Raw genomic sequence first — 21,960 nt, 5'->3', positions numbered from 1 at the left:
CAAAAGATTCAACAATATAAGCAAAAGAAGAATCAATCTTATTCATAACAACATCATAAATATTTAGTACAAATAGTCCACCAACATTATATCATTTTCCAACAAATACATTATTTTTAATTAACACAACTTTATCTGCTTCAAATGTGAGTTTCAGTCCTACTTTATTGAGGAGTGCTCCCAATACCAAATTTCATCTGATCTCCGATACATGCAGCACGCCATTCAACATTAGGATCTTTCTCGAAGTCAGTTTAAGGAGTACCTTTCCTTTACCGATGACCTTCGAAGTCTGAGAGTTTCCCATGAAGACTTGTTCTCCTTCAATATGAGTAATGCACTCATAAGAGCTGTGGTCCCCACATATGTGCTTAGTAGCACCAGTGTCCAACACCCACTTCTTCGGTTTATAAACCAAGTTTGTCTCGGTTACCATGGCTACAATGATGTTTTCAGTCAAATTGACCTTTGTCTTCCTAGAGCCTTTTTTCTTTCGGTTAGGGATGGCAATTTCCCCCGTAAAGCTGATGCCCCGCCCCGCCCTGCCCCGAACAGGGTGGGGACGGGGAAAATAATTTTTCCCCGAACCGGGAACAAGGCAGGGACGGGTTTTGTATATAATTCCCATAACTCTCCCCGAACCCGAAGGTAAATTAGTAAAATATCTCTAGGTTTAATATTGAAATTTAAAATATCTCTAAGTTTTTCCTAAATTTTTAAAATCCTAGGATCCTATAATTTTATTTTTGAATTACCCCTTAAGTATTATAATTCAATTCTAAAATATCCCCAAATTCTTATATCCTATGTATAAATTGTCCATAAAATAAATATTTTTTAAGTAATTGCCTTAAAGCGGAGAAATTTCGGGGATTCCTCGTCCCCTATGGGGAATGGATGCCTCGCCCCGAACCCACCCCGCCACCGGGGACGGGGCGGGTATGGGGCAAGGTATCATGACTTCGAGGCAGGGACGGGGAGTGGGTGCCCCACCCCATTGCCATTGCTACTTTCAGTACTAGTAGTCTTTCTTGTAATGCCTGGGTTTGCCACATATAAAACATTTTCCTTTCTTTTGTTGCTTCTTGAATTTTTGATCATTTTTCACATTCAAATTCTTTTTTAATTTTGTAGCCATTTCCTCCACCAAATTAGTTTTGGAAGTCTGATTTTTCTCATATTCTTCTTTCTTTCTATTCTTTTATTCTGTTTTAATTCGGACGACTACTTGGTTCAAAGTAGTGTCCTTTCTCTTGTGCTTCATACTTATTTTGAAATCATTCCATGTATGTGACAATTTCTCTATGAGAGAATCGACAATGAATTCATCTAGCAGTATCATGCCTTCTTTTTCTAGTTCCTCCACAAGCACCTGAAACTCATCTATTTGGGCAAAAACATTCATGTCTTCTTTCATGATAAAATGCATGAAATTGATAATTACATACTTTTTAATTCTAGCTTTTTCCAAAGCATATTTATTGTCCAAAGCATTCCAGATTTCATAAGCAAAATTATAAGAGCAATAAACATTGTAGAGTTGATTGGACAAGCAACTGAGGATATGGTTTTTGCAGAGGTGGTCAGCCATGATCCAATGTTCTGCAACAAGAGAACGTGTTAGTTTCTCCATATTCAGTGGGTTTGGTTCAGTCAAAGAAGAGGCTACCCCTGATGGTTCTAAGGAAAACAGAAGGCGTTGTCTCCAACGCTTGTAGTTGGCTCCATTGAAGGGTTCAATCTTTGAGAAATCTGGAATTGTTATCAATATTCGATTTCTCATGATGGGGTTAGCAGAGATAGGTTCCATAAAATACAGTTTTAAGATTGTTGTAAAAATAATAAGGAAGGTAGAATGGAACTTATCGTAATCGCTTTCCAAACTGAGCAATGTTACAGAACTGTGAATCTAAGAAATTACAGAGAGAATGAGGGTTGAGTCATGCCACTTGGTCACTCTCCTTAAAACTGCATTTTCCCCCTATGGTGTAGCCAGGTAAATGCAAATCGGTCGCCAAGATAAAACAACCCACAGGCCACTATTAGGCATGCACACACACACACACACGCGCACTGACCTGGCCCGGTTCAGCATGCACGTGTGTGAAAAGCACCCCCAACCACCCTATCATGCATGTGAACATCTATAGTATTCCCATGCATTCTCATGCATTCAAAAGAGAGAAGAGGAAAGGACAAAAACGAAAAACAAAGGAAAGAAAAGAGATTCTTAAAATTTTGAATCTCCCTAAAAAAATAATTGGTCAATGTAAAACCAATCCTTCCTTTGGCTTGAAGCAAAATTTTATCAATTTTTCTTATCTTTTCTAACAAAAATTATAAAAGTATGACCCTTTTAATTACTAATCCATACACAAATTTCTCCCAAAAAAAAGTTAAGTCGTCTTCTTCTCACAAAAATACACAAAAGCTAACATCACCATATGGGCGTGCTTAATTTTAATACCAATTAATTAATATGTGGGATCTCTTCTAGTCATTAATTAATACTAATATGATGATGGATCATTATTTATAATATGATCATGACTAAACATGGATATGAATAAATATAACTTAACTGAGACCCAATACAACTAACCACATAGCGTCAGACACCAAAACCAAATACATCTCAAATTCCCAATTAACCTGTGAAATCGCCATTAATGCAATGTGATGTAAGGTGATTTGGCTCAACCTAATAATAGGGGGACACGTGGACACGATCTAATTGACAGGATGATAGCTCATCCCGACATATCCAAGTCTACGACAGACCGAGCTCGGATAACTGAACCACTTCGGGGCAAGTTCACCTCGGAAGCAAATCCACTTCGGGACACGATTGCATCAAGATCACCTCGGTTATAAGACACCTCGGCATTCGTACCAGGACGGACCCAAGGGGCGCTAGTTCTGGTAATATCGACCGACCTCTGCATGTTAACCCCAAAGATATCACCACCAGATTCCACGCTTTACGGGATCACACCTCGTAACTGCCAGCCTTATCTCCCCCGTCCGAATCAGGCGGAAGCGATAAGCCTTATCGGCTGGCAACGTTATCTCCCGCTAATACGGATACGGGCCTCATCACGGCAAGAATCCCGGAACCACTTCGAAAAACCCGTGAAGACTCCAGTATATAAAGACCCCAACCCTTCGGGGGAAAATGTACGCGTAATCACTGCTCACTAGCTCTCTTGCTTTCTAAACTACCTTTAGCTCGCAAACTACTGACTTAAGCATCGGAGCGATCTCGCCGGATAAGCACCCCCGGGTTCTTTGATTCTCTTTGCGCATGTCAGCTGACTCCATCATTCACTGGGAGTCAAATCATCTCTAACTAGGAGCAGCCAATTTGCGTCGCATTACAATGCAAGTCAAGCTCTCCGCCTTATTCTAGAGAGTGACATGTAGGTCGTATCTCCTCCAGCTTATATTACATATTAAATTCCGATCGATTCCATAGTCTCTTTTTTTTTTTTCTGAGAAAAGAAATCCGATTCCATAGTCGGGTCTTCTCTTTCTTGTCTTATATTTTCTATCTGCAAGTCTGTCAATGATTAATTGCTTATAAGTTAATAAGGCTACACGACAGTTTGGTGACCGATAAACGTATAAAACGAGTAAGCTTTACCAATTTTTAAATACTTGTCAAGTCAAATTATCTCCTCTTCAAACTTAGATCGTCTATTGAGAAGACTCGGTCCAATTGACCAGATGTCGCGTTTCTCTCTTCATTTACTCACTCCCCTTCAACTTGCGAAGAAGAGGTAGAAGATTGTGGTTAGATGGTGTGTATTGTACGCGTTATTCTTTCTTCAACGTAGTCCGTGTATCTGAAGCCAATGGTTCGGGTACACCCGATAGACCTGACCCGACCCATTTACGGTCTGGGTCTGCATCATGTGCCTTAATTATAATGGGATTGGGATAAGATTGTCCTGAACTCATTTGACCTTAACCGATTATATAATCATAATCATATTGACATAATAAAAAAGTTACACAGTCCATTTCTTTTCACTTAAATTTATCCATTTAATAAATAATTAGGTTTATTGTCAAAGCATAGGTAAAAAGTACGGATGTGTGATTTGAGCTTTTTTATTTTTTTAGTGGGCTGGTGGATGAATCTGGATAAATTAGATCTCTAGGATGGTGTGGTCTGTTTGTTGTTGCATGGAGTGACGCTGTTGTGATCATATCTTGATGGGCCGGGGGTGTTGGTTTTTTTGTTAGTCGGGTCGGGTCTTATCCGGTCAAGCTCGATAGTCCAGTTTGTTTGGCGTGAAATTGCTTTATGTTATTATCTCAGATCCCTATTTAACTACAATACAAGGTTTTTAAAATTGACTCGGACAATGAACCGGTCAGGGATTCAGTTCCCGAGTCGAATGGTCTGACCATTTTAACAAAAAAATTAAAAAAAAAAATAAAAACTGTCAAAACCGTTGAACGGTTTGAACGATTCAACCACCTGATCAGCGGTTTACTGACCAAATCAGTGTTTTTTTGGCAAAAACCCGATTTTGGGAAAAAACAAAACTGGTAGGTTCCCGATTTTGAAAACCATGCTACAATATCTCTTTATTTGAGAAAATCAATAAAAACCATTTCTTTTTTCTTTATTTTTTTATCGTTCAGTTGTAGGTCCGTCCGGATCCATAATCAGACCCGGTTTGATGGCCCGACATCCAAGCTGTTGCATGGTGTCAAGTGGTGGTCAAATATACAATTTCTTTATTACCATGCCGTCTGCGGTCCATCAAGGCAGGCAGTGACATCTCTCTAGATCCGACCCATTCAAACTTTGAAACAGTTGGACTGTCTTATTAGGTCGCCGTCTATATAAAAAACGAACCCAGTAGTGCTTTGAATGAAGCCTTGAACTCGACCTTGACACAACTGAGTTGAATGGTTTCAGAGCTCCAACATGAATAAGAACAAGAAGGACGCAATCTACCTTCATCTCCTGCTCCTTCTCTTTCTTCCTTTGAAGCTGTGTCTGTGTGCAGAAGAATTTGATGCTCAGAATACGACGGCCACCATTGACGTGGGAGTGATTCTTGATTTGGATTCATGGAGTGGAAAGGTGGGATTAAGCTGCATAAAGATGGCTCTGTCGGACTTCTATGCGACTCATCATAGTTATACGACGAGGCTCAAGATTCATGTTAGGGACTCCAACAATGATGTAGTGGAAGCTGCATCTGCAGGTACGTACGGTAACATGGCCATTGATTGTATAAACATTAACTTTATGCATTCTTTTTTGTAGTTTTTCTTCTTGCATTGTCATCATCATTCATATTATTTTGACACATTTCAATTCTTATGAAATTAGTTGGTTAGTGTATGATTTGTCTCACCCTGATCACTCACAATAGAAGCCCAATTGATCATTCTAAGAAAAGCCATTTCCATATATTAAAATTAAAAAAACATAAATAAATTTTATGTTGTGTTTGTTTTGATGGAAAATAAGAAAGAGAAAGAATGTTGAAGAAAAATTCACAAGAAATTTTCACAAAATTTCATATGAACTTTTTCAATTAACTTTCTATTTCTCTCTTATTTTGCAAACCAAACATAGCCTATAAATGCCCACACTTGCCTTGGCCTCACAACTTTCAATAAGTGAGGCACAAGTAGGTGTCAATTGGACTGGATTTCTGGTCTAATATGAGTCCATTACAAACGGACCAGGTCCAACTCAATCTAATAAATACTCTGTTCTATTTTGAACCAGTACAATTCAATGTCTGGACAGTTCAATCTATCCAAATTGTTTTTAATTCAGATTGGTTTCAAAACTCAAACTTGGTCCAATGACACTTGTATTCTGGACCGGATATTGGTTCATTTTGACACCAATCTAATATAAAATCCATTACGGATGGACCAGGTCCATCCAGTCCAATAAATTCTAGTGTTAAGCATGGCATTGGGTTGGATGTTTTACTCTTAAAAATGTTAAGCATGGCATTCAACCCATAGAGATCAGTGAGATACACGTGGCTCCCCACCCAATAGACGCTAGAGCCCAAACCCATCACACCTTTGCAACCCAAAGAACATAACCAATCCAAAACAAAAAGATAAGCCCAGATCTTTTAACCTAGAATCAAATAGAACATCTCTACATTCTTTTCCTTGATCTCTTGTACTTAATTTTGATGTCTTTTTTTGCTTTCTTCACACCAAAGATCATTTTCATTTTTGACTTGTTAGGCTGGAAAAAGACATGATACCAGAAGAGCTTTCATCAATCATCAAAGCACCCCATCCACCTTATTGGTCACCTCTTTTTGTGATACTAACTAATTGGTTGTAATTAGCTTATCATAGTCCATAGTAAATTATTCATTCAGCTCTGATTTCTTTAACATTTCTCTGCAGCTATAGACCTGTTGAAAAATGTACAAGTGCGGGCCATATTAGGGCCACAAAGATCGGGGCAAGCTGATTTTGTAGCAAATATTGGAAACAAAACTCACGTACCAGTAATCACTTTCTCTGCGACAAGCCCTTTTCTTTCCTCCACTGAAACTCCTTATTTTGTTCGAATCGCCCAGAACGACTCCAACCAAGTTCACCCTATTTCAGCAATTGTCCAAGCCTTTGGATGGAAGGAAGTTGTGCCCATTTATGAAGACACAGATTGTGGAAGAGGGTTTGTGCCATTTCTGACTGATTCCTTGCAAGATATCAATGTAAGGGTCCCCTACCGGAGTGTCATTTCTCCTTTGGCCACGGATGATCAGATCCTCAAAGAACTCTACAAACTAATGACCATGCAAACCAGAGTTTATGTAGTGCACATGCCATCTTCTCTCGCTTCTCGCGTTTTCTTGAAGGCGAAGGAAGCCGGAATGATGAGCAAAGGCTACAGTTGGATCATCACGTATGAGCTTACAGACACTCTATGTTCCCTTGATCCATCTGTGATTGATTCAATGCAAGGAGTTTTGGGTGTGAAGCCTCATGTTCCAAGATCCAAGAAGCTCAACAACTTTGCAACAAGATGGAGAAGGAAGTTCCGTCAAGAGAATATTCACATGGATAGAATTGAATTAGACGTTTTTGGATTATGGGCATATGATAGCATCTGGGCACTAGCCAAGTCAGCGGAGCAAGTTAGTGTTGTTCATTCAGGATTCAAGAACTTGGAACCTCCAGGAAAAAACTTAAGTGACCTAAAATCTTTTAATATTGGAGTCTCCCAAGTGGGTTCAGAACTACTCAGAGCCCTCCAGAGGACTAGATTTGAGGGATTAAGTGGAGAATACCACCTAATTGATGGGGAGCTGCCATCTTCAACCTTTGAAATAGTAAATGTGATAGGAAAAGGGGAGAGAGGGATAGGATTCTGGAGCCCAACTTATGGGCTCTCTAAGGAGTTATTGAAGCCAGGTGATCAGAAGAACTACTCAACTTCCAAGGATGGTCTTGGAGCTATCATATGGCCAGGTGAGCAATTGGAGGTGCCAAAGGGTTGGGAAATGCCAACAAGTGGGAAGAAACTGAGAGTTGGAGTTCCTGTCAAAGACGGCTTCCTTGATTTTGTAAAAGTGGAGAGGTCTTCTCCCACCAGCTCCCCCACAGTCACTGGTTTCTGCATAGATGTGTTCGAGAAAGTAATGATGTCATTACCATATGCTGTCCCCTACGAGTATGTTCCCTTCGAGTTGGCCAATGGTACGGGCTCCTTGAGTTACAATGATCTAGTCAATCAAGTATATCTTCAGGTTGGTAAACATATGATCTTCTTTACTTTCTATATTTGTTTTAATTTAAGGGTCCGTTCGGTTTGCAACTGGAATTGAATTGAAATCCTTTGAAATTGGAATGGGGATGGTCTATTCACATAGTCTGTAATTTGGTATTCACTTTAGACATGAATGGAAATTGAAAATTTGAATCAATAAGAATGGGATTTCATTCTCAAGGGAGGGACAGGGAAATGGCAATTCCCTCAAATGGGAGAATGTCATTCCAGCAGGGATGGAAATGGGATTCTGATTCCATCCAATCAAACGGTTAGAATTGGAATAGCCAATCCAATTCTGATTCCAGACCCCTATTTCCGTGTTCATATTTTCTCCAACATAAATGGGTCTCTCTCTCTCCCTCTTTATATATATATATATATATATATATATATATATTATAAGGGCCCGTTTATTAATGACTGAAATGGATGAATTGAATGACTTATTACTTTGTCTTTAATTTAAAGATCTAGCAACCCCTTAATGACATATTCACTAAAAAACAGCAAAAAGCCACACTTCAGCTGTTATCAAACGGCCCCCGACAATGAGCCTTATTCTCCACCTTTTTTAGAAAATAAGAGAATCTCTCTTGTTTTCTATCAAACCAAACATAGCCCAAGTGAACTTAAAGAAACCTTGTAAAACCCCACTTTTGGTGAGTGACTTGGGCGCATCCCCTTTTTGATAAATGGAGTACAGGAGTTGATATATATGGACTGTGAGATTGAGGGTAGACAAGAAGAAAGAGAGGTGAAAAGTTAATACGCATGCAACATAAACCAGTTTATGATCTTTCTTTCTGTAATTCAATTCTCTACTTTTTTTATTGCAGATCATTCTATGACATGCATATTTATACAATGCATTTTCTCTCAACAAATATTTGTCGTACTAATAAAAATGAATGGTCGTTGGAGCACAGAATTTTGACGCTGTAGTCGGAGATATAACAATTCTAGCAAACCGATCATTGCACGTAGACTTCACCTTGCCTTATACAGAATCGGGGGTGTCGATGATTGTGCCCATCAAAGATGATGAGAGAAGAAATGCATGGATTTTCTTGAAACCTCTTACAATGGATCTTTGGCTAACTACTGGAGCTTTTTTCATCTTCACTGGCTTCGTTGTCTGGGTTCTTGAGCACGGTATTAATGTAGACTTCAGGGGTCCACCTCACAGACAAGTTGGGATGATCTTCTGGTTCTCCTTCTCAACGCTTGTATTTGCACACAGTAAGTACTCTCCACTGATTTGCTAGACTTTGAGGGTTGACCTGGTCAAACTTATTATCCAAAAATCTTACAGCCAATCAACTGAGAGATCAAATCAGCCCCCCACAAGATTGCCCCCACAATGTCCCCTAGTACATTCTGGTCAGGAACATTTCCCGAAGATAATACAAAAAATGATGATGTTATTAACAGGAGATATTTCTAATACACGGCAGAGATGTGTTGTGGGACATTGTAGGGGGCTAATTTGAACTCATAAACTGAATGGTATCATATAGAAGAGGTGACCAATCAGGTGGCATTCATCAAAATTGATGGAGTGGGCAAAGTTCTTCCCGTACCATATCTTTTGGGTATCATAGATTGTAATTTCCCATTTCAAATACATGTGTAAACTATTGCAATTTGTATTATTTATTATATCGAGTTAATTTTTATAGAGCTGGCTGCCAACCTGACACAACCCTCCTCCATCTGGTTTGATTCAAATGATCAAACTATATGAACAGGCCCTGACCTATGACCCATTGATAGAGCATGTTTAATTTGACAATCTAACTCCTTTAGAGAGAGAATTGATTAATAATAAGAAGGTAGAAATTTATTTAATTGGCCATGGCCGAATCAGTTTTGTGTCTGGTCTGTCTAACAACTTCGGATTGTAAGACTATTTGCTTCTTAATTTAGAAAATCTCACTCCTGTAGACAGAGAGTTGATTAAAAATAAGAAGGTATAGAAATTTAATTTGATTGGCCATGGCTTAATCAGCTTAGTTGAAGGAATCTAAAAAGCGAATTGCATTATTTGTTATTTGCAGAAGAGAAGGTGCTGAGCAATCTATCGAGATTTGTGATGATCATATGGGTGTTTGTTGTCCTTGTTCTGACATCGAGTTACACAGCTAGCTTAACGTCCATGTTAACAGTAGAACAACTGCAACCAACCATTACAGACCTAAAGGATATCATAAAGAATGGAGAATATATTGGCTATCAGAAGGGTTCTTTCGTCGCAGGGCTCATGGAGAGTTTGAAGGTTGACAGATCGAAGCTTAAGTCCTATAGCAGTGTTGAAGAGTTCCATGAGGCTCTTTCCAGAGGGAGCCGGAACGGTGGCGTTTCTGCAATCGTAGATGAGATCCCTTTTGTTAAGCTCTTTCTTGCTAAATATTGTAAGAAGTACACTGTGGTGGGACGGACCTACAAGATTGCTGGCTATGGATTTGTGAGTCTCTCTCTCTCTCTCTCTCTCTCTCTCAATGGAGATTGAAATGTTTTTCTTGGGCTATGTTGTTGCACTTGAAATGAGTTCATTTGCTGTGACTGTACAACACCCAACAAATATCAGACACAATCTCCTTTGTTTTAAAATCAAAACACTAAATGGGGTTTTCTCAAATGTAAATTTCTGATAATATTTGTGCTCCAGAAGTTGTTTTGGAAATAAAATCAACTTGCCTTTTCTTCTCAAAACAAAAACGCAATTCAGGAATAATGTGTGTTTTAATTATTTTGCTGATGTGGCTATTTCTGGGTTTAATGTCTTGTAGGTCTTTCCAAAGGGTTCTCCATTGGTACCTGATGTCTCAACGGCAATCTTGAACATCACTGAGGGAGAAACAATGTCAAAGATTGAGCAAAAATGGTTTGGACAACAAGAAGACTGTCCAGAGCAAGGAGCAACCACAGTAACTTCAAATAGCCTCACTATAGATAGCTTCAGAGGCCTCTTCCTCGTTGCTGGGCTCTCTTCTTCTTCCGCCCTCTTCATATTCTTCTTTGTATTCCTTCACGAGCATAAAGATATACTAAAATCCGAAGGCTCAGTGAAGCAAATAGTAACCTCCATGATAAAACAATTTGATCAGAAGAAAGAGATTTCTACTGATACATCCCACAAGGGGAAACCCCCAGATTGTGGGCACACAATAGACGTTAGAGACTGTGATCAGGTTACACCTAATATGAGTACTTTGCAGAGTCCGGCAATGACAATTATTTCCAGCTATGGAGATGGGATCTTCACTGAAGAAGAAGATTTCTCATGTACTGAACCTAGCACCCCTAATCATCATAGCTTTTTTCCTAATATAGAAGAGTGACAATTTGAGGCTGATCAGTGATGCAGTTAAATGTATGTATATGCTTGTACCATATATAAAGATCAACACTAAATAGAAAAGAAATCCAAACTTCCATATGTAGCAGTACAAATGTAATCAGTTTGATTTTGAGCCTAACTTAGACGAATAATGAAGCATCGGTGGGCGTAACTCCGGCAGGCCGCATAGTCTTTGCCGCCGGAGCAGGGGTGAGAGAAAGGGAGTGTTGGTTGAAAAGGTGTTTGATAGGGGAATTCGAAGCGGAGCATTGTCAGGTGTCGATGCTGGAACCGGAGTTGCGAGTGATTTCTAATCGTGCTGGATTCGGAGTTAGAAGCTATACGGGCAGCAGAGCGAGGCCCGTACCGATTTGAAGGTAGAAATCTGGGTTTGTTCCGTTGGTTGTTGGGCTTGGAGAGAGACTGCAGCAACAGAGGGTCCTGGAGGTGGAGGATGAGAATCTTCGGATTACTGCTCCATGCCTGGTGTCTCGAAGCTTTTAAGGAACTAGGAAACGCTGTCAGGGGTTTCGCCGGGGTCGCAAAGGATAACCCCAACTGGAGGGACCTCGAGGCTGTAAAGCTTTTGATTTGGGCGGAAGCACCGCACAAGGTTCCTAAGGAATTGACAGTGGGGGTCTTTGGAGAGTTATTTGTAGTGAGTTTCGTGGTGGAAGGCCCGAAATCTCTAACCGCCAGATCCCTTAGAGGCTTCCGATGGGTGGCAGTGGAAGAAGGGGCGGAAGAAGCAGGGGTGTCAAGTTTGGGGGATTCCAAGTCTGATAGGGGAAGGGAGGAAAGAGGAAATAACTTCGATCCTTTTCAGGCGGGAGTAGGGACGAGGGGGAGATTGCATCGGTGCCAGAGAAGAAGACGCCGACGTTCGGTCTCTGGTGAAACGCGGCAGGACCCTTCGTTTGAGAGAGGCGGCAACTCGATCCCGCTTCTCGCAGTGAATTCTTATGATCACGTTCTTGTCCGAGGCTCTCACGTCAATCTCCGGGAGCATCGTCATCATAGCAACATCTGCCAAAGTTCTCATACGAGGAACAGTTGTCATCTTCGACCAACATCTGAGTTCTTCTAACCAACACAACCGAATTCCTATGTTTTCTTCTCGGCCCGTTCTTTTAATGTCCTCACTCGCTGTTGCAGTTGTTTCAAGTACTTGATAGCGTCTCCAAGAACAGAAGCCTTATTTTCTTAAAAATAGAAAGCCTAGCTAGTCTCTGACAGAATGAATTAATAATAATGTCTGGGAATTAACCTTCTTGAAGCCAGGAACAATTGCTGAGAGAGCTATGAAGTGCTGACTGAGCTTATCTCGTCGCCTCTCTGCTATTACATGATCTTGCGCCGGCCTCGTCGTCGCCGGATTCACCCTCTTAGTCCCATGCCCGGGCTTGGATACATAATTTTGATCAGAAACGTGGGAGGGGAAGGGCATGTTCGCCGGTGACACTGCCTCCTCCTTCAAGTTTACGTTACCGAGTGGATTCCCATACGACTGATGAGCGTGAACAGTCGACGAGTTTGGCTTGCCAAAAGAAAGAAAATTGGGGGAAGACGACGATTAAGGGATCGAAGGTCTGTCTTACGTGGTGCAAGAATTCCAACCGTTGGTCTTGAGCTGCTTTTCGGGTCTCTCGAACCTGATCCTAGAGGTATTCATCGATGAATCGCCGGGGGCGGTGGTAGGGGCGGCCGTGTTATTTGGTATGTTAAATATTGGGAGTGAGGTAATAGCCTCAGAGGAGAAAGAGAATCGGAAATCTTCCCCAATAAAGAGTTCATCTGACATTTATGCACGATGCCACGAATAGTGTCTTCTTTGAAAGTTAGTTTCATAGGGACCAATTTGACACTCCTTTTGAAGGTTTAGGTATTCCAGGCAGTGATACGTTCGAAAGTTTAGATACTAATTTGACACTATCCCAAAATGTTTATCTATTTTTTCTGCTCTAAGGTAACTACTTAAAAATTATCTATTTTATAGATAATTCACATATAGGATATAAGAATTTGGGGGAAATTGCCATCTCTAAGTTTAGGGTACTAAAGTGGAATTTTCCCTTTTTGGTTATTTTCAAATTCAAATCTTGTTTCCTTCTCAAATAAAGGTGATGGAATAGGAATGGCAACGGGTAAGGTACTCGTGCAAATTGCCCTATCCTTCCCAAACCCGCCTATGTATCCTTAATTCTAAACCCGTCTAACTTTTCCTCTCAATTTCTTAAACCCATATCGCTACAAACCCATTAAACCCCTTGACTTGAATTAAAGTGGAATTTTCCCTTTTTGGTTATTTTCAAATTCGAATCTTGTTTCCTTCTCAAGAAAAGGTGATGGAGTAGGAATGGCAACAGGTAGGGTACCCGTGTAAATCGCCCTACCCATTCCCAAGCCCACCTATGTATCCTTGATTCCAAACCCGTCTCAAACCTGTCTAACTTTTCCTCTCAAATTCTTAAACCCGTATCATTCTAATGCTTATAGTGTAACTTAAACTCAAATCAATTAATGATAGCATCAAATCTCTTAACACTACTTTATGCCACTAAGCCATCTTGCCTTTTGTGTTATATAATGAAATAAAATAGATTTTATTAACTTTTGTGCTTATCAAAACAATCAATACATGTATATGGTTCACAATCCCAACTAAAAATTAAAAGAAATAATATTTAAAATTAGCATTTTATAACTAAATGAAATAAACAATTTATCAAATCCAAATTTACATTAAATGATGATTTTAATCCCAAGAAATTTATACAAATAAAATATTAATAATAGAATAATTATCTTAGTACTTAAAATTTATAAATTTGTGCATGATATATAATATAATAGGTTCATATTTATGCATCCCGGGTATCGGGTATTGGATACCCTAAAGTCAAAACCCAAACCCATCCTAATAGGGTTTTAATCTAAAATCCCAAACCCTATAGTGATAAACAGGTCCTATTAGGGTCAGGGCGGGTCGGATACCAAAAAATTCCCTAAAAGTTGCCATCCCTATGACAGAGCTTCAAAGATGTCGGGTCTTGAGGGAGGTGTAAGGCGTGAATTAGTGAATTGGGCCCATGGGCTGACCTTTTAAGGGGCTCCTGAGTCCTGTGGTTGCTTCGGCCGCACCGATTGCAATGCAGGCTACTAAAGTTGGACCTCAGGACGTTGAGATTGCGAGCCCATCTATGGGGATAGGAGAGGGGTTGATAGTTAAAGAAGGTAGGTTAGAGGCTCAAAGGGTTGTTTAGTGCCAGCTCCAACAATCTGGAACAGATTCAAAGCGGTCATAGCCCTCAGAAGAACAAATTGCATTCCGCCCTGGCTAGGAATTTGAGAAACTTGATTCTAGCAAGAAGAGGGCAGGGTTGAGGCTGCTTTATAAGAAGAATGCAGACAGAAGAGTGTGGTACTCAGTGGAGTTAGTAAGAAGAGTTCAGGGGAATCAAGACGTAAACTCATATCCAATTCTAGAAGAGGGAGAGCCGGAGGTCGTTGCTTCATTTCAGTAGGGAGGAAATGAAAGAAGAACACTCAACCCAGGATTTCGATAAAGGTTGTTCAAAACAGTTCAAAGGGATGAGACAAAGATGGATGCGGAGGAAGAGGCGCCAAGGTCTATAGATTAATCCAAAGTAGAGAAAGATGTGCAGGTGGCAAAGTCGTTGGGTTTAAATTTCTAGGGCAGGGAAAATTTCGCTAGAGAGGCCTTCCAAAGGTTCAAGGAAGAGGCTGAGAAGGCGCGCGAGAGAAGAAGAGGGATGAAGAGGACTTTTTAGTTTGGAAGCTTGAAAGGCTTGATTATGTTTTTGTAGTGCCTTTGAATGTTCTATTGGTCTGTCAGTTGTATTCCTTTCTTTTATTTTTAATAAAATTTTCTTTTATCCTTCAAAAAAATTGCACTGGGTGGGTTCATAGGTTTATCAAGAAATAGGAAACATATTAGCATTAATTTGGTGTAATTGAGCAGGAGAAGTTTATAGCTTTGATTGGCATCAAAAAAGGATCATTTTGCATTAGTTTAATCCAATATCTATTAGTATATTTTCTTAAGAGTAAGTTGCATTAAGATTATTAATAGAAATTTAAGAGAGAATGAGAGAGAGAACTCCGCATGGTTTTTATTGATACTAAAAAAGTATATGATAGAGTCCCTAGAGAGGTAATATGGTGGGTTTTGGAAAACAAATAAGTCCCAAATAGGTTTGTGAACCTAACTAAAGATATATACAAGGGCGCACAAACTAATGTTAAAACTTTTGTGGGAGAGACATCAGATTTTACCATTAGAATGGGTCTTCACTAAAGGTTTAGCACTTCTTTATTTGCATTAGGCTGTAATAGATGAAGTCACTAAACAAATTCAAGAGGGGGTCCAATGCTGGTTAATGTTTACTAGGGATGACATAGTATTAATTAATGAAACTAGCAAAGGGTCAAATGAAGAAAGAAGAAAAAAAAAGGTTTAATTATGAACAACTTCATTAGAAACAATAGGTTTCTAAATAAGTAGGACTAGGTAGAACATAATATATGCAATATATATTTAATAATGATAGGAGCGCAAACCAGATATGCTTAGAACTAACCAAGAGATAACTCAATGCGACTTCTTCCATTATCTTGGTTCAATAATTCAAAACAGATAAAAGATTGAGGAGGATATCACCCATGGAATTAGAGGATAGGTGCATGGGTGCATCTTAAGTCTTATGTCATAGCTAATACCACTTTGGCTAAAAGGCCAATTCTATAGAACAATTGTAATCGAAACTATGCCATATGGAGTGGAGTGTCAAGCAGTTGAGAAACAACATGTCCAAAAATTGACAGTGTTAGAAATGTGAATGCTAGATGAATGAGTGATAAAACTAAAAAAGATAAGGTTATAAATGTAGTATAAAACAATTGTTTGGCTAGTTATGTTGTATGGAGTATAATGTTGGGCTGTTAAGAAATAGCTTGTCAAGAAAATGAATATGATAGAAATGCTAATGCTTAAATGGATAATTGGTAAAAATAGAAAGGACGAGATTAGAAATGAAGTCATATGAATAAAACTAGAAGTAGCTCAAATAGAAGATAAAATGAGAGAAAGTAGATTAAGATGGTTTGGACACATGCATAGAATACCATATAAAACATTTTCTCAAAAAAACTATTTAATTACAAGTTCAATGGGCTAGAAGAATTGGGTGCAAACCAAAAAGGGTCTAGATGGGTGTTATAAGACATGATCTTAATGCAATAATTTAACAATGTATATGGCACTAAATGGGATGGAATGGAAAATTAAACAGGATTCATATAGCCAACCCGATATAGTTGGGAGAAGGCTTAGGTGTTGTTGCTGCTGCTGATGATGATGATGGAATTAATTTTCTCTCTGTTAAGTTTGGGTCAAATACTAACACTTCCCCTTAGGTTTGTTTACCTATTAACTTGTAATCCCTTTGGCCACAAAACTAATGGGGTTTTTTCATGGGAAGAAATGGATTTAATACTTTACCAAATATGCCTTAAATACTAAAATGTGTGTTCAGCCTTTTGTATTGGTAAAAAGAATAATATATTTTGAAATTAACAATAGTAATGATCTCATCGACAAACATTAATAGTTTTACAATCTTATAATTTTGTTTTATTTTTAAGGTAAATTGTTGAAACGCCCCCTGAAGTTTAGTAATTGCAATCAGTTCCCTTAAACCTTCTAACATAGTTGCAAGTCGACCCCCTTTGTTAGAATCCTCTAAAAAGATGCATGAAATTAAAATGTTCAATATACCCATGTAGTTATTTTTGACCAAAATGTTTATTTTCCAAATTTTCTCTTTATATGAATTGCTAGTCCAAATCCTTTCAATCTCTTTTCTGAAATTGATTTATTTTCCAAACTTGCCCTTCATATCAATCGCTCAAAGATAAAGCTTCAACTTTAAATTTTCTCTTTTCTTGTTGTTTATAAATTTTGTATTTTTCCTATATAAATCAGCTTCAGTAAATACTGCATGGGTATTTTGGACACTTCCGTGCCTCTTGTTAGAGGATTCTAACAAAGAGGGTCTACTTATAATTGTATTAGAAAGTTCAGAGGAGGTGATTGCAATCACCAAAGTTCTAAAAAGTTTCAGCAATGGTCAAAAACTTAAGGAAAAGTTTAAAAAATTTACCCTATTTTTTAAACCTTAACTTTAGCTTTTCATGATTCCCACCTTAACATTAATGCAGAAAAAAATTTTCCCATATAAGAGGCTAAAGTTGACTTTTGAAAAGTTCTAAATGTCAACACTTCCCATCCTTAAAATGATGTGTCAAGTAATAAATTGAGTGAACTCCCTCCCAACATTTGTTATTGTTATAATTCTAAATATAGCCTTCCTCTGTACCCCAGCATATACCCTAATATCATGGATGATTATTGAGTGGCCCATAATTATAAGTTGCATATATCTATATTAATAAATTAAGATTAAGACTATATCGAGTTTAATATTGTATATTATTCCATTCATTAAATTGCTTGATGATCCATGAAAATAAATTTGGCAATGCACATATTGAGTACATCTATTCAAACATGAATGGAAACTTCCTTTTAACATTTATAGCCTTGGCTGTGACGTTTGGACTTTAAAAGCATCTTCTCCTGCATAGAAGTTTTGGTTTCAAAACTTAGGTATTCCAAACAGCATTCCCTCCTTCCTCCAAAAAAGTAGTCAAAGTTGCAGAGACATTTTAGAGTTTGGTAAGATGAGAACATTGCAGAGACATTTCTGGTTCTTATTTTCTATTTTTTTCTTCATTTTTTGTTTTTCTTCTCTTCAATATTGTTTGATATAGTCGGAGACGTTTGGACTTCATTTTTTGGTTGCACAGTTGCTTTTAGACCAATTTTGCAAAGGGTTTCTTCTTTGGATTTTCATTTTCAGGTTTGTTTTCTTCCTTTGGTTAGCATTTTTTTTTTTCAGTTTCGTTTTCGGTTTAACATTAACATTCTCTTTAATGGTTGAACATGTTGCTTCAGGTGCGTTCTCTGGTGAAAAATACAAGGTTCAAGTCGGTCCTGCGGTTAAAGTTGCAAGAACAAAACTCAAGTACAATTTCTACTACCATTAATGTTTTTGTGTTCAAAAATATATAAAATATTGCACAACATTCAAACCTACCCATTACAAGTGAAAAAATCCGGAAAAAAAAAAAAAGAGACCTGGGGCGTCGCAGAACCTGTTTTACTATGCAGGTGAAGAAGACGAGCCATTCGGGTCATATTCGATCCGTTTTCGATAAACACTGTTCGGATCATATAGATCCGAACCGTGTAGCACATCGGTTGTATAATAATAATAATATAACTAAGGGATTTTTAGTATTTTCAACTTTTCAGTCATTAGTTATTAATTTTCAAATTTATGAAAATTCTATAAAAATTGCTTTTCAACGATTAATTACCAATAATAACTAACTGCCAAAATATTCAAAATTATAAATTTCAGCAATTATTTTCAAGAATTTGTTATCAATATTTATTATTATTTTATTTATCATCAAGAATCTACTAAAAATTTTCATTAATATTGAAAGTTAATTTTAGTAATTTCAATTGATTTCCTTTATTTCTAATTTTCTCATTAATTCTAAAAATGCACATTAATTACTGAAATTAAAGAAAATTATTTAAATTTATTTGAAAATTACTAAAAATTCTGAAAATACTGAAAATTACTCATATGCAAAAGTTACTGAATAATATTGAAAAAATAGCAAAAATAATATTTTCAATATTTAAAAATATTGAAAATTAATGAAAATAATGAAAATGCAAAAAAAATGCTTTTGGCGGAAGTTTTATTGATAATCAAATGGAAATTATAAAAAATTTACTAAAGATTATTCAAAATTTACCCATATATACATTGATTTTTGCAAAAGATTAATTAAAAATACAGAAAATTATGAAAAACCTAAAACATAATTAAAATATTGAAAATAATTAGAAAAGTAAAAATAAACTGAAAATTGTTGAAATTTTTATTAATATTTCTATTTGAAAATTGTTAATAAATAACTTAAATTTGCTCAAAATTATTTAAAATGAAAAAAAAAATACCAAACATTATTGAAAAATGCTGAAAATTAGTGAAATAAATATTGAAAATACCGAAAATTAGTGAAATAAATATTGAAAATACTGAAAATTACCAAACATTACTTTCAGTAAATTATCAATGTTTAATAGAATAATTTTCAACTTAATTTTTTATTTTCAGTAATTAGTTATTAATTTTGAAATTTATGAAAATTATACAAAATTGGTTTTAAATGATTAATTACCAATAATAACTATTTGACAAAATACTCAAAAATATAAATTTCAGTAGATATTTTTAAGAATTCTCATCAATATTTATTATTTATTTTAATTATCTTCAAGAACCACTAAAAATTATCACTAATATTAAAAGATAATTTTTGTAATTTCAACTGATTTTCTTTAGTACTAATTTTCTCACTAATTATATAAATGCACATTAATTTCAGAAATTAAAGAAAATTATTTAAATTTTATTGAAGATTACAAAAAAGTTGAATACTGAAAAGTATTGAAAATTACTCATATGCAAAAATTACTGAATAATTAATTGGAATTCAATGGGAAATTATCGAGAAATTACTAAAGATTATTCAAAATTTACCCATACGTTATTTTTTCTAAAAATTAAAATTTAAAATTTAAAATTTAAAATGAATTTTTAGTAACTACTGAGAATAAAATGAAAGTTATTGCAAATTGTGATTAATATTTCTATGTGAAAATTATTAATAAAAAACTGAATTTATTCAAAAATTATAAAAAATGCAAAATTACTAAAAAATATAGAAAATGCTGAAAATTAGTGAAAGATAATGAAATACAGAAAAACACAAAGTATTTCTGAAAAGCATTTGAAAATCATTAAGAAAGTACTAAAAAGGGAACAAGAATTATATTGTTTTTTGCTGTAATTAATTTTCCAGTGAAAAATTATTGAAAATCAATTGAAAATTATCGAACCATTTTTTAAAATTATTGAAAAAGGAATAATTGCAAAAATTTTTGAAACTTATTGAAAAAAAATATTGAAAATAATGAAAAAAATACTGAGAACGACAAAATTATGAAAATGTACATTAATTGAAAATTAATTCTAAAACATATTTCAAAACTAATGAAAAAATACTGAAAATTAATTAAAAAATTTTCAGTAATTACTAAAAATAAAATGTAAATTATTGAAATTTTTTATTAACTTTTTTATGTGAATTATATTGAAAAATAGCTGAAAATTGTTGAAAATTACTGAAAATGAAAAAATTACTATAAATTATTGGAAAATGCTGTAAATTAATGAAAAAAATACTGAAAATACCGAAAATGCAAAAAAATAAAAAAGAAGTATTCTGAAATTAATTTTCCAATGGATGACAATCAATATATCCTTTTGATCTTTGTTACCCTAAAATATAGCACTAGCAACTAATATGAAAAAATGATTATTTTATTATATAATTATCAATAATTTATGATTTTTGCTAAAATTTATTAATATAATTAGTCCAAAGTATATAATTATTTTTATAGTAAATTGTAAAAATAAAGATTAATTATTTTAAACAACATTGCATACCTTATTATTTCTTCTTTGTTTGAGGGTTTTTACCATTAAAACATGAAAGATCCAAGGGCTTTAAAAAGAAAGAAAGAGAAGAGAAGGATACAGTTTATTTCTTTTTCTTTTTCTCAATAGTTACTCTCTCTCTCTCTCCTTCACATTAAATAGAGAAAAGGCCTCTGACCTGGTGTGTTTTGGTTTTGTTAAACTCTCTCTTAAAACTTTATAGATAAATAGATAGATAGATAGCCTTATTTAGTTGTTAATAATTCTATGACATGCAATGGCCATATATCAAATACTTATTATGTTAGAGTGTTGTTGAGATATTGAAATTAATTTATTTAAAATTCCATCGTTTTTTAGATATGATGGTTTGCTATATTTTTTGAAAAGTAATATTATTAATAAATAACATTGTTATTTTTTCAGTCTATAAGAACGCTATTTAGTATGTACAATTAAGAAATGACCCTTGGTGTGCTGAACTTCTCTTGGCAGAAATTTTCCCTTGGCCTTTTCAGTTCACAGAGAACCAAGAAGCCTCAGTTGCATATTGTTATGAGATCCATCCCCACCCCCCAAATGTAATCTTATTGGGTTTTTTAGCAGGTTTGCTTCAATTATTGATGGACCAGGCTGTTGATGTTAATCAGGTAGCTCAACGGAAGTGGAGGTGGAGTGTGGATGGTCAGTTTTCTGTAAAATCCTCTGCTCTTAGGTTAAGTGAGAGCAATCAGGGGTGCCTCCCAAACCAAGCAAATCTAGAACTCAGACTCTCCATGAAAGCTAAGTTTCCTGGGTGTTCAAATCCAGCTGGATCTGTATTGTGGCTTATGTAGTCAAGTGGCTGAATCTGTTGACATCCATGTCTCCTCAAATCTAGTGGCACTTCCTCAAAGCTGCAGGGATCTATTGGGCCATCACAAGATCAGTTAAGGAGCTGCTATGGTGTTGGAACATTCCAAGGCTGAGAAAGAAAGGAAATGTGTTTGGAAATCTGTCCCTGCTACTATGTTAGGCACTATGTGGACCAAGAGAAATAGGATACAGTTTAATAGAAAAAGAAAAGAGGTGGTTGAGCTAGTTATCATGGTTGTGGGTAAACTGGAATCCTGGGTTTCTGTTGTCAATGACTTCAAACACCAGAACCCTTTCCTGCTGCTGAAGTTCAAGAG

General features: G+C 36.2%; 1 protein-coding gene across 1 annotated transcript; it reads left to right on the top strand.

Moving 5' to 3' along the window:
* The first annotated feature begins 4,893 nt into the window (after positions 1-4,893).
* Positions 4,894-12,816, top strand: LOC104599081 (glutamate receptor 2.7-like). Its single transcript, XM_010261451.2, has 5 exons — positions 4,894-5,225; positions 6,409-7,757; positions 8,707-9,019; positions 9,838-10,244; positions 10,570-12,816. The coding sequence occupies exons 1-5, from the start codon at positions 4,943-4,945 to the stop codon at positions 11,119-11,121; spliced, it is 2,904 nt and encodes a 967-aa protein (XP_010259753.1). The 5' UTR covers positions 4,894-4,942; the 3' UTR covers positions 11,122-12,816.
* Positions 12,817-21,960: the final 9,144 nt, after the last annotated feature.

The sequence above is a fragment of the Nelumbo nucifera genome, chromosome 2 (assembly GCF_055504915.1).
Source record: "Nelumbo nucifera cultivar China Antique chromosome 2, China Antique-T2T, whole genome shotgun sequence".
In the NCBI taxonomy this organism is placed as follows: Eukaryota; Viridiplantae; Streptophyta; class Magnoliopsida; order Proteales; family Nelumbonaceae; genus Nelumbo; species Nelumbo nucifera.
Note: the sequence above shows the minus strand (reverse complement) of the source record. Positions and strands in the feature narration are given on the sequence as shown.

Excerpts from the sequence above, each read along its gene's own strand:
- LOC104599081 (XM_010261451.2), top strand. The coding sequence starts at position 4,943 with ATGAATAAGAACAAGAAGGACGCAATCTACCTTCATCTCCTGCTCCTT. Across the intron at positions 9,020-9,837 it reads AACGCTTGTATTTGCACACA|AAGAGAAGGTGCTGAGCAAT; the intron begins GTAAGTACTCTC and ends TGTTATTTGCAG. Across the intron at positions 10,245-10,569 it reads AGATTGCTGGCTATGGATTT|GTCTTTCCAAAGGGTTCTCC; the intron begins GTGAGTCTCTCT and ends AATGTCTTGTAG.